Source organism: Manacus candei, unplaced genomic scaffold (genome assembly GCF_025592945.1).
Source record: "Manacus candei isolate 608988 ecotype Guabito, Panama unplaced genomic scaffold, ASM2559294v1 h1tg000025l, whole genome shotgun sequence".
NCBI classification, from domain to species: domain Eukaryota; kingdom Metazoa; phylum Chordata; class Aves; order Passeriformes; family Pipridae; genus Manacus; species Manacus candei.
The window spans coordinates 5,111,244-5,123,375 of NW_026138073.1; the positions used below are offsets into that span (position 1 = coordinate 5,111,244).

The window sequence follows — 12,132 nt, forward strand, 5'->3', positions numbered from 1 at the left end:
AAAATAGGTCCCAGGACTTTGTCGTTCCAAAACAGAATAGATCTCCCTTTATCTCTAGCCTATTCTTCTCACTGGCCAGATAAACAATGCGTGTCTTGTTAATGGAGGGTGTAATTAGGGCAGGAGTTGAGTTGATTCTGCATTCAGCCAGTATGTGGGGATCCTCTGAGGGTTGGAGAAGGCAGCTTGCTGGCTTTTTGACTTGTTCTCCCACTTCATTGTGTTTCTGTGGGCGACTCCCTGGTGATAAATGAACTGCACTATCTGAAGAGAAGAACTAATCTTGCTACGTGATTGTTTCAAATGTACAAGAAATCGGTTCTGCTGCTCGATGCCTTGAATACATTGTGTTCTCAGAAGTGTTTTTGTTAGTGTATACTACGTCTGAAGTGGGAAACGTTTGTCACAGGATGGTGTGGGTTGGAATGAACCTTTAAAGTAATCTAATTCCAATACCCCTGCCATGGACAGGGACACCTTTCACTAGACCAGGTTGCTCAGAGCCCCATCCAGCCTGGCTTTGAACACTTCCAGAGACAGACTATCCGCAGCTTCTCTGGGCAACCTGTGCCAGGGCCTCACCTCCCTCACAAAAAAACACTTTTCCCTGACTGGATTTAATCCTATCAGGGCTTTAGGTTTCCTAATGAGATTCCTGGCTGTTCAGACAATTTCTGTGTATTCCTCCCGCCCTCTGTAGGGTTCCTTTTTGTGTCTGAGTTCGTTCAGGAGCTCCTTGCTCATCCACACAAGCCTCCTGACGTTTTTGCCTGACTTTCTCTTTGTTGGGTTGCATTACTCCTGAGCTGTGAGGAGTTATTATGATATATCTCTCTTAATTCAACATATGCTAAGAGCTGATGCTGAAAGTTTTCCCTTGCAGAACGTTTACTTCATGTAAATTTGCTGTCCTGCTTTGTTGAATGGTTCAGAACACAGCAGCACTGGCTTCTCAGACAGTTCTAATTAGGCAGAAATTTCTTTTATGGTGTTTATTTCTCACCAAGCCTTTGGTTTAGACAGAAGATACTAAGCTCACATAATTAGTTAAAATAAACACAGAGCTGTTATGAGACTGCTCTAAAATTCAGTTCTTTCTAGATGTGCAGAAAGTTGCTTGAAGCTCACCTGCCCCAAAACACACATGTTTGGGAACAGTTTGGTGCTGAGACATATCTCATTAATACCAATGCTAGTGAGGACCAGACAGGGACTGATCATAATGTATTAGGAAAAAAAATGTGATTGAAGAGGTTTTTAGAGGACTGGCTTAATATTTAAGAGATGAAGGATGCCTGCAGGTGAGCTCTGCCAGATTATGCTGGCACAGGTGGGAGCTGTCTGCCTCCTTCCCTCAGAAGTTGCTGCAGGTGGGGCATTTTGGCTGCCTTGCCATCTCCTCCAGTGCCTCCCTCCACAGCCAGGCATAGCAGTGTAAAGCAGAAAGATCCCAGTTGAAGGCAGGGTGCCAGACAGCAAAGTGCAGCAGAGGGGCTGAAACACAACCCTCCTTCCAGGGCTGCTGGCAGGGTGGTAATTTCCTTCGTCGGGTGGGGTGCATTCCTGTGGGCAGAATTCTTTTATGTTTCCTTGCTCTGAATTGCCAGATTTGTCTGCAGATTGCTGTTCCCAGCCAGTTCCTGAGGTGCTGGTTGCAGAACCTCCTTACGAGCACTGCACGTACTATGAGGTGCTTTGGAAGTGCTTCTCGAGGGAAAGGCTGCTGCAAACACTGCAGTGTGGCTTGCACTTCCATGCTGACCTTACCCAGTGATCCCTTGGGTGGAAATTCGGAGATCTGGGTAATTTAGCTATTGGTCAGGATTTGCCATCAGCCTTGGAAAGATCCCAGGTGCAACCTTGGCATGTGCTGTGCCTGGCACAGCAGTGTGTGGCCACACAGCTCCTCGCTCAGCTGCTCTTCAGATTTTCACCTCCTTGCAAAAAAAAAAAAAAAATCAGAAAAAAGACCCTAGAATATTTTTTTTTAAGCAAAATCCAGTAGGCTCATAGGAATATTGAGCCAAGGCCCTGGAGCAGCTCTCCTGAATGCCTCTCAAGCAGGGGGCTCTGCCAGCTCCTGCCTGCAATCCTGATGGAGCCGTTTTTCCAAGCCAGTTTGCTCCTGCCGTCAGGCCCAGACAAACTTGCATTTTATTCAAAACTGGATGCAAGATGAGCCAGGTAAAAAGCCAGCTGCTTCTTTTATCAATGTGCCTCACCATTTAGGCAGTCTGTGTCTGCTTGGTCACCTTGGACCACAGTTACAGCTCTTTTTGTACGGGAAAGAGGGTGATCTCTTTTTTTCTTTCAGTGTTCCCTAGTGTCTGGAAGAGGATCACAGTAGAAATGCAGGAAGCCTAAACTCGTGGGCTGGGAAAGCAGCAGCTGGGTGGTAGGAGTCTGGCTGGTACACAGAGGTGCCTGAGTAATGAGCTGTGATCAGAGCTGCACCTCCGCTTTTTCCAAGAAGACCCAGAAAACCAACCATGGCCGGACCAAATTCTTCCCAAAGAGTCAGACAGGCAACCCCTGTGATGCTCAGTGGGAATTTTCGGGAGCTTTTAAGAATCTGACAACCTACATGGATGGGAAGGCTATTAAGAAAACATTAATTAGCTCAGGTGGACTTAATCACCTGGTTAAAAGGAACATACATTGCAAAACTTCCACAAAAACATTTTAATTATTCCTAATTGTTCTTCCAGCCCTCAAAAACCAGTTCCAGATTTCCAGATTTTATTTTTTTTTTTTTACAACTCTTTTGTCTTTAAATATGCATGCAGTTTAGGTAAGATTGAAATTAGGAATTATTTAGGAACATGTCTGTACAGGGTTAGGGAGTATTTGAAGGGAGCAGGATATCTCTAGTGCAGTGACAGTTTCCCAAGTGTTGCCTTTTGACCACAAATTAGAAAAATTTAGGGGAAGAAGTTTATTACTTTTTTTTCCCCTTTGTATTGAGGCCATTTTTTTTTTCTTGTCTTCATGAATCCAGGCATGTTAGGCAGAAACTTGTAACACTTTAATTCATGATTATTTTTAAGTGCATCTGTATAAATATTATTAGCTCACAACTTGTTCTGGAGCTGCTCATTTAGTCATCAACCTTTTTTTGAAGGACCTGACTTAGGAAGGTTTGTCAGAGGAGCTGATTGCTAAGGAGCTTATATTGTTCTTAAGTGGGATAGTTTGAGGACAGGGCACTTTTCAGTCCATAAAAGCAAAAATGTGTCCTGGGTGCAGAATTACAAATACTGCTCCCCCATCTCTCCTGCTGAGGAGCAGCAGAGGGGGGAGCTGGAGTTATCCCAGTCTTTGGGCAGGAAGGCAGATGTCTTTGTGCTGAATGTACCCAGCTGCAAATGCTTGGGGCGCCTGTCAGCTCCTTTTGGACTGGGATGGATCTCACAGGGTGGGGAGGAAGTGGGGCAAAGCTCTACCCACATCCTGAGGCAATTCCATGCAGGTTTTCTTAAAAATGCAAAGGATTGGGGTTTTTTTCCTTCTCAGCACCGCAGATGATCGTGATGTTGGATTTGCACAGGCTCATGGAAGGGTCCCCCCGGACCCCTGGAGTGCTGGCATGTCTCTCTGTCTGGGCAGGAGGCTGCTCCAGGTGGTGGGGCTGCTCCATTTTGCCCTGCAAAACGCGACCCTCATCACGCCCTGCTGCCCTTTGGACAGGTGGCCCCTTTTCCCACAGCCCTCGGGAATGTCGAGCGCATCCGGAGGGGAAAAACCCAAAGGAAGTGATAAAGGGGACGAGGAGTCATCACCCGCGACGATAAGAGGCGTTTTTTTTCCAGAGGTCATGTTTGAAGCACGCCCATCGCTTTTACGAGCGTGGGAGCGGGCGCCGGGACCGGCCGGGAACGCCGCGATGATGCTTCTGGTCGAACCTGTTGCCTCTGGGGTGTGAGTCAAGGGCAGCGGGGCTGGGACACGGCACCGTGCAGACCCCATGGCAGCCCCCCGCACTGCCTCGCTCCCACCTCGGCCCCCACAAGGGCTCAGGGTGCTCGGAGGGGTGCAGCCCCTCGGTAGAAGCCGCCTCTGTTCCCTCCTCTTGGGTTTTCCCTTTATCGGGGAAAAGGGTGTGTGGGAGGCGTTGCAGCGGAGCTGGTGATGTCAGGAGTGTGTCAGCAGTGGGAGGTGAAGCCGCCAAAGCGGAGCAGCACGAGAGGGACACAGAGACTGCACGGGCACCTCAGCTCTGCTCTGCTCATGTTACCCCTGATACTGCCCGGGGGGGCCGGGAATCCAGGATCAGTCCTGCAGGGAGGTGAGTGTGGGATGGGGGGAGCAACCGGGGCCGTGCTGGGATCCCTCCCTGCTGGAGCACCCACGGGCACTGTTGCTCAATGTCCTGACATAATGCTTGGGCTGTTTCCTTTTGTATCTTTTAAAATGTATTTGTTTAAAAGTCTGGTGCCAAATTGTAAAGAGGCACTTCCGAGAGCAGCGTGATTGGGCAGAGGGGCTGTAAGACGAACTTACTTAAGCAGCAGAGTAAAACTTCCACGATCCTCTGGAACCTGATTTATTAATTTAAGTAAATTGCATTTCCACTTGCTTCACTTTTCCTATAGCATGTTTCAGTACTCAGTTGTAGTCCTAGAAAGGAAACCTTCCATTGAACAGAGGGAAAGGCTGCTGAAAGAGCCACTTTTCCCCCCAAGCACATGCACTGGGTTATGCTTCATTGTGTTAAGGATGTTTCAGATGCAGCACAGTGGAACACATTTTTTACAAAACTTGAAGTGCTTCTGTAGTGGGAGGGAGCATAGCAAGTCAGGTTTTGGCAGAGGTCAGCAGTAATGTTGTGTGTCCTGGGGCTTTCTGGTGTGGTGGCTGCACCCTTGGAGGCTTTGGAAAAACTCCAGTGAGGAAGGGGGGAGTCACTGTGAGGGTCTGGGTGCCTCTTCTGGATTGCTGGTGTTGGAGGCTGATTTGTAACTGGATGTTGTCCCTGCCTGCCCAGTCTGGATGGAAGTACCTCCGGTACCTCCTTGTGGGCTGTAGCTCTGGAAAGCAGCTGGATGTAAACTATAGTGTGCTGCTGCACCTGTGCACCCCATCGTCCTCAGGGGACATCCCTGGGGACACCCACACAGACCCTGTGTCTGCCCAGGCACCCTGGCACTGCTGGAGAGGGGCAGGAGGTGGTGCTGCCCAGACCTGCACTGAGGGGCCAGGGAACAGCTTGGCCAAGGCTGGGCTGAGAAGATGCAGCCCCTGATGGATCATCCCTAGAGGGTGGCTGGTGCTGGTGCAAAGGGAGAGCAGATTCATATGAAATTCTGATCCCACGGGTGCAGCTGCCAAGCCCTGACTGCCTTTGATCTCTTCTCCCAGCTGGTACTTTGCAGGAAATATGTAATTTTCTAACAAATGTGTGTGCTGGGGGGTGGCTTCCTCCTGTGGCCGCTCTCTCTCTGTACATGGTATACTCCTGCTCCAGAATGTCACTCTGGATCTCTCACACACTGTCTTCAGAAGAGCAAGGTCTTGGTTTTCCCAAGCTGCTGCTATTCCCTTGGGATGTTCTGACTGAAGGACCATAGGTGTCTGTGCAATTACTTTGTAAAGAGATTTTCGGTTTTGATCAGAGACAAAAGGACTTGATCTGCCCTCATAAGACTTCTGGGAACTTCTAGGAGTGAAATTAAATGTGGTACTGGTGGAAACGGGTGTTGTCACTGGCAGAATCCCCAATTTGCAATGCATTGTCTGTAAGAGTGTGAAATTACTGGAGGGACATCCTTCATATTTATATTTATGTGCTTCTTTTAATGGATGTTGTTATTGCTCAGTCCATGCCATAGAGGATACACAGGAATTGTAATTTGCTGAGATTATATCACCTTGGGGAGAGAAGTCTGGTGATTTTTTATTGATGGTGTTCTGCTTCTCTCTCCCAATTCTCCTAGCTATTTCAATGGAAACAGCTGGAAAATCTCTATTTCCGTGAGAAGAAGTTTGCTGTGGAAGTACACGATCCCCGCAGGTAAGGCTGGAGGAGGCAGTTCTCCCAGCAGGATGAATCTTTACCCAGAGTGGGGATTCATCATCTGGTGTTGGTGAATGGGCTGGGAGGTGTCTCTGAGTTTACTTTGGGCTTTAGGACTGATCCTGACCCGGCATTTGGCAGGGGCTGCATCCGGGCTGTGGGTAAAGAGCAGTGCTGGGATGTTGCAGAGGGAAGGTCACGGTCCTAACGAGCAAGCTGGAGAGACTGTTGATGTGTTACAGCTCTGGGTGTCCTCTCAGACTGCCTGTGGTGTCCACTGGGGGAGTTTGTGGAGCAGAGGAAGGACTGTTTGTCGTGGCCAAAATCACGGCAGCACTGGGAGATGGGGAGGAGGAAATCTGAGTTTTTGCATCTCCAAAGGCTGAGTCTTGCCCAGTTAAGAGAGAGGCATTTGGGACTTTAAAGACCTGTCATGAAATTGGATTTGTTTTCACCTCCTCAGAATTTCGGTGTCGAGAAGGACCTTTGGTCAGAGTGGACTGGTAGTGCAGACCTGGTATGCAAACACTTCCCTGATCAAGTCCATCTGGGTGATGGCAATCAGTCAACACCAGTTTTACTTGGACAGAAAGCAAAGCAAAGTAAGTTATAAGGCATTTTACTGAGGACATGAGTTTCAACACCTTTCCTGTATATACTTTGGTGTATGTTTTTCCACAAATGAACTACTCTCCAGAGAAAAACTACAAATTGTTTTTGTCAGCTCTTTGAGCAGTCTATTAGTGACAGTATTGCTATTCGATCCATTTTAGCCTCCTGCAATTAAGGGCTGTGGAAGTATAATTACAGAAGAGGGAATTCCCACGTCTGGGTGTTTAATCTGCTTTTTCTTTTGTCTCCTTCCTGTGTTTGTTTTGAACACTGTGCAAATAGCAAAGAGATTTTTGAGCTGGGAGATTGGTTCAGGTTTTGGGGCAGAGGAGAGAGGGATGGCAGGACTGATGCTGTTTCTTTAGCCCTTAATTTTGCGGTAGATGAGGTTTGAAACGTCATCTTGTATGATCCCATGTTCTGAAGTTAATTAGAGGTAACTCAATGAGGCTGGATTTTTTTTTTTTTTAACTCCTTCAGGCAAAAATTCCTTCAGCCAGAAGTTTGGATGATATCGCCATGGACCTGACAGAGATGGGAACACCAAAAGTTTCAAAGCTGGTGACATTGGAGGCCAAGAACCAGCTTATCATGGCCAGCAATGGCAGTTTGATCTCCTCAGGTAATACTGTGTGCAAATGTGAGGTAGCCAAGTACAATGGGGCTTGTGCATATTAAAAGGGAGACTAGCAGGTGATAAAAATGGCTTTTACCTGGAAATCCTCTTATACAGAGTGTGTTTTTTAGGCTCTCAAGATTCAGAGGTCAGTGAAGAACAAAAGAAGGAGAAAATTATGGAACTAAAGAGGAAAGAGAAACTCCTTCAGGAAAAACTGCTTCAGAAAGTTGAGGAGCTGAAGAAAATCTGCCTGCGAGAGGCGGTGAGAGAACTGCACCTTACGCTGGGGTCGGGTGGGTGGGAGCCCTTCTCTCCCGCTGGACTTTACCTGGACCCTCTCTGTTCCCCAGGAGCTGACGGGCAAGATGCCCAAGGAGTATCCTCTGAGTGCTGGAGAGGAACCTCCCCAGGTCAGAAGACGTGTTGGCACAGCCTTCAAGCTGGATGACAACCTGCTGCCAAGTGAAGAGGTGAGAGCGGCACTTTGTTTTCACAGCACGGGTGGGGTGGCCAGACCAGTGACCAAAGCCACTTGTAAATAATCCAGCTCTTCCCTGGGTGTTTAAGAGGAGGCAGCTGGGACAGTCACTTGCATAGAGAGGGAAATTTAGATGGGTACTGCCCTTCTTTTGCCTTTGAAATGACCAGGAAATTGGCTGTTTGAAAAGGCCTTAAGTTCTCCCAACCTGAACCTCTGATTTGTCCATGCTGCATGAATTTTAATGGACATTTTGCTGCTAATTAGAGGAGAGCAGGTGCATAATGCAATTTGGCAGCCCATGGCTCTGAGCTTTTCTGGAACATTGACTTGCGCTGTGTTGGGATTGTGTTTGAACCCAGAAGGTGGCAGGGGTGTGCACTGTCCCCCTTGCAAAATCATCTGTTTGTGAGCATAGCTGTGTGACAGGTGACAGGAGGAGGAGTTTTATCTCTAGCTTAATGCAGGTTCCACCTAAGTAAAACCTCTGTGTGTTGCTCAAGAAGCTGAAATGAACTTTGCTGGCAGAGACTGACTCGGGCGATATGGTAATTCAGATATTTACAGTTTCTGGATGCACATCATTCTCCCTCATCCCTTGTGAGATTTGTTAACAAGCTGTATCATCCAAGCAGTAAGTAGGTGTGGGGCACTTGGCATCTGTCTTTCACCAGAAACTTGCTGCCCTGGCTGGCAGGGCTGGTGTGTTCCATGTCTGCAGCAAAGTGATTTTATGTGACTGCTTAAATGCTATTAAACCAAAATCCTGCTGACCAGATTTAATAACGTGTTGCTTAGCGCTTCTGCAGTGCCTTTCATCTGAGCTTCTCAAAGCAGTTTACAAACAATTAATTAAAGCCTCCAACTCCCTGTTACGTAGGTATGGTGATACAAATTTCCATTTTTATTTTCTCCAAAGTGGAGAGAGATTTTGAACAGATGTTTTCAGGGTTGGTCTCGTAGCAGGAGGTTTAGCAGCCTAAACTTGAATTTAAGTGTCCGTGTTATGTCACCCAGGCTTGAGAACTTTGGATCTTGCCCAAGAGATCTCATAATCTTACACTAGTCATAGAAATAAGATCTAAGAGTTTCATATGCTGAGATTTTTCTTGTGTATAAACTTTGGTGTTTCTGTATTTTGTGCTCAAGATTTCACTTTATTACCACAAAAATAGATGTTCTGTTTAATAACCTTCATTGATAATTTCTACCTGGAGTATGAGGAAGTAACTCATGTCACAAATTTGCAGGATCCTACTTTGCAGGACTTGGAGAGCAATTTTATCATACACCAGAAGCTGGTGGAAGCTGCAAAGAAACTTGCCAGTGAGCCAGACCTCTGCAAAAATGTGAAGAAGAAAAGAAAGCAAGAGTATGCTGATGCTGTAAAAAAGCTGCAAGAGATAGAAAATTCCATAAATGAATATAGAATCAAGTGTGGCAAAAAACCAACCCAGAAATCAACTCTTGCTCTACCAGGTAAGCAGGAGAATTCCCCGTGTTCTGATGAAAACAGGAGGGGGGGGGGAATAATTTGGCTTACTTAGAAGCTTTGTTTACATCTTCTCTATATGGTTTTTATCTTCTCCAAGGCAGTTAGATAAGAAAATAAAAGATGCAATTGCTGCATCTGATACGCTCAGTGCACTGCTGTAGGCTGGGGGCAGAGCAAGCCACAGTTTTAGGAACAAGTGCAGACAAGTTCAAGCACCAGGTATGGACTGAAGGTGCTGTACACGAAAAGGCTGGCAGGAACAGCTTGGACGAAGCTTTTCTAGTGCCTGAATTCCTGGTGTATTGAGTGCAGCTGCTCGTCTGAGCTGCCACGTGCAAAATCTCTCCCCCTTCCCTCCCACAACACTCCAGTTTGAGCAAAAATAGAGCGGGCAAATTTTTCTGCAGGATCCGGGAAATAAGGATCAAAGACATTGTTTCTTGATTCGAGATTCCTGATTTCTTGGAAGACATAAGTGAAGTTCAGGAGTTGATGAATGTAAATAGTAGCAAACAGATTTTTTACTAAATCCATTTGCCAGTGATGAGCATGGTGAAAGCAGATACCCTTGGGTCCTCCATTCTGAAAATGTGATTTTCCTAAGGGAGGTAAGGTTCTTTCTGCTTCATAGGATAATGTGTGGAAACCTGCTAGTATCCAAGCCAATTGAAGGATTTTGGGAGTAGTAGAAACTCAGGGATATTGTGACTCTTCTAGTCTATATAGTTATTAACAGTTTTAGGTCATGTATTACTTCTTCCATTCATGGAAAATATATAGGGATAATTGCTAATGTTTAATTGATTTATTTCATCCCCCCTTGTCTGAGAGGAAATGCTGTTTTGTGAGGTCAGTGAGATTTTTCCTGGGAATTACAGGGTGGGAAAGAAAATGCAAGGTTTTTCTGCTGTTTATGTTGGTACCCTCTTACTGGCCCTTGAGACATGACCTGTTCCCAGTGTGTGTTTTCCCTGGAAGAGACCCTTCTCCTGTGCCAGATGTCTGTTGGGGAACCCTTTGCCATGTCCCATTCTTGTTGAGGGCTTAGTTTGGATCCTTACCCATCACACACCGTGGCAGCACTGGGCTGTCCATCATCACAAGGTGCTTACTCTGAAAGGCTGATGATCTCTATTTAATGTGGCCCAGCTAGTTCCTGATTGACAGAGAGGAAGGAAACATCTGTTTTTCCAGTCTCTTGCTCACCAGTGTGGATGCTGATTGTGAAAGGTCCTGTATTACCTGCGACATGTGGTGTGTGGCAACGAGCAGGAAGGGCAGTGAGCAGCGAGAGCCCAGTGAGGCAGTATCCATCCAGGTTGCTGCTGTTTTTGCTGGCAGCTTTCTGTCCTGTTGTGCAAACAAGCGACTTGGGAGTTGGTCCTTATGCATTTATGCCATCCTTTAGTACATGACATCCTTGTTTGCTCCCTGAGAAGGTGGACACAGCCAAAAGGGACCGGATTCTGTGTCTCGGAGGGTCTCCCAGGAGTTAGGGACTGCAAGACAGTGAATACTTAACCAGCAATAAGCAGCTGCATCCCTTCCAGTTCCAGGCTCTTGCACTGTGTATTTGTTTACCTGAAGCAGAGCTGTTGTCTGCTTCAATAATTGATTTTGTGTGTGAACTTGTCACCATCACCAGCGGTACTCTCAGGCTCAAGGTACAGCTTTCAGAAGGCTGAGCAGTGATGAGTCACTTGTGTCTGTGAGTTTGGGGGATGACTCGTTGGAAATAATGTGTTACATAGTACCATTGATTTATTGAATCAAACAATAGCTCTTTTCCTCCCAGCCCCAAGGGATAGGAGGTGAAGAAAATACTGGACTGCTCCCCATGTTCCACTTTCTCTTTTCCTTCACTTCCTCTGTAGCCCAGAGTGTCTTCCCCTTTTGCAGGGAATTGCACGGATTTGGGACTTAAACTCAGATATGTCAGCATATCTGAATATGTCAGCACTGCAGACTCCACCTGAAACCAGCAGTGTAGCTTTAGGCTTTAGCTTTTTTTTTTTCCTGGGCAGGTTTTCTTCCCTCCCTGCACTGGGCCCAGTTCCATCTTTACCGCCCCATGGTCAAATCCACATGAATCAGCTCCCCTGAAGCTTTTTCCCAGTGTCAGGTTGCAGAGAGAGCTGCAGCCCATCCTCGGTGGTCTGACAAGTCCCTCCAGGGCAGGGGCCAGCCCTGATTTTTGCTGTTCTTGAACAGCTGCTCTCTTTACCAAATTCTTGTAACCAGACCTTTCCTCGCAGCAAATTGTGACAGCAGGGAAGCAGCTTACATTGCCTGGGCTCCTGATGGCTGTTGGGAGAGCCAGGTGTCATAGACTGCATGCCACTGTCATCTTTTGTTGCTTCCTTTCTCTCATGCATGGAAGTTCATCCCACCAGTGCTGAATCTTGCCAGAAACAGCCTAGCAACAGATTCTTCTATGGGTTAATTATCTCTAGTGCAGCCTAATTTCTCTGCTGCTGCTGGTCTGCTCCAAACCTTAGCAAGGACAGGCTGTTTCTCACTGAGGTGCAGTATCAAGGTGAGAGGACAGGCAGGTGCCTTGTAAAGTGCTTTGAATAAATAATAAAATGTAAAAGAAAGGAAAAATTTGTATGTCCATGCAACAGTTCCTGCTTTCTGTGTTGCTGGAATTTGCAATAACTTGGTGGAAATCAGTGGAATTATTCTGGATTGATATTAATTTAATTGAAACAGAATCTGCTGATGAAACATTCAAAAACAAATGCCAAATTTCAAAAGCCTTTTTGTACCTACCTGGTGGGGTTTCAGGTGTACCTGGAGGAGATTAGATGCTAACAGCCAAGATCTACGTGTCTGTGTAGGTTCCTGATCTCCAAAACACCCTGTGAGATCTGTTGGAAGTTGGGTGGAAAACACCCTTGTAAATCTTGGCCTGA

At 46.7% G+C, this 12,132-nt stretch overlaps 1 protein-coding gene across 3 annotated transcripts in view; it reads left to right on the top strand.

Moving 5' to 3' along the window:
• Nucleotides 1-12,132, top strand: part of FRMD4B (FERM domain containing 4B) — an 80,040-nt gene that overhangs the window by 61,146 nt on the left and 6,762 nt on the right. For all 3 annotated transcript variants that reach the window (XM_051788898.1, XM_051788899.1, XM_051788900.1), the window contains 6 exons: nt 5,934-6,010; nt 6,477-6,615; nt 7,106-7,247; nt 7,373-7,506; nt 7,595-7,714; nt 8,973-9,201. In XM_051788898.1, coding sequence (XP_051644858.1) covers nt 5,934-6,010; nt 6,477-6,615; nt 7,106-7,247; nt 7,373-7,506; nt 7,595-7,714; nt 8,973-9,201 — 841 coding nt within the window. The remainder of the gene's footprint in view (nt 1-5,933; nt 6,011-6,476; nt 6,616-7,105; nt 7,248-7,372; nt 7,507-7,594; nt 7,715-8,972; nt 9,202-12,132) is intronic.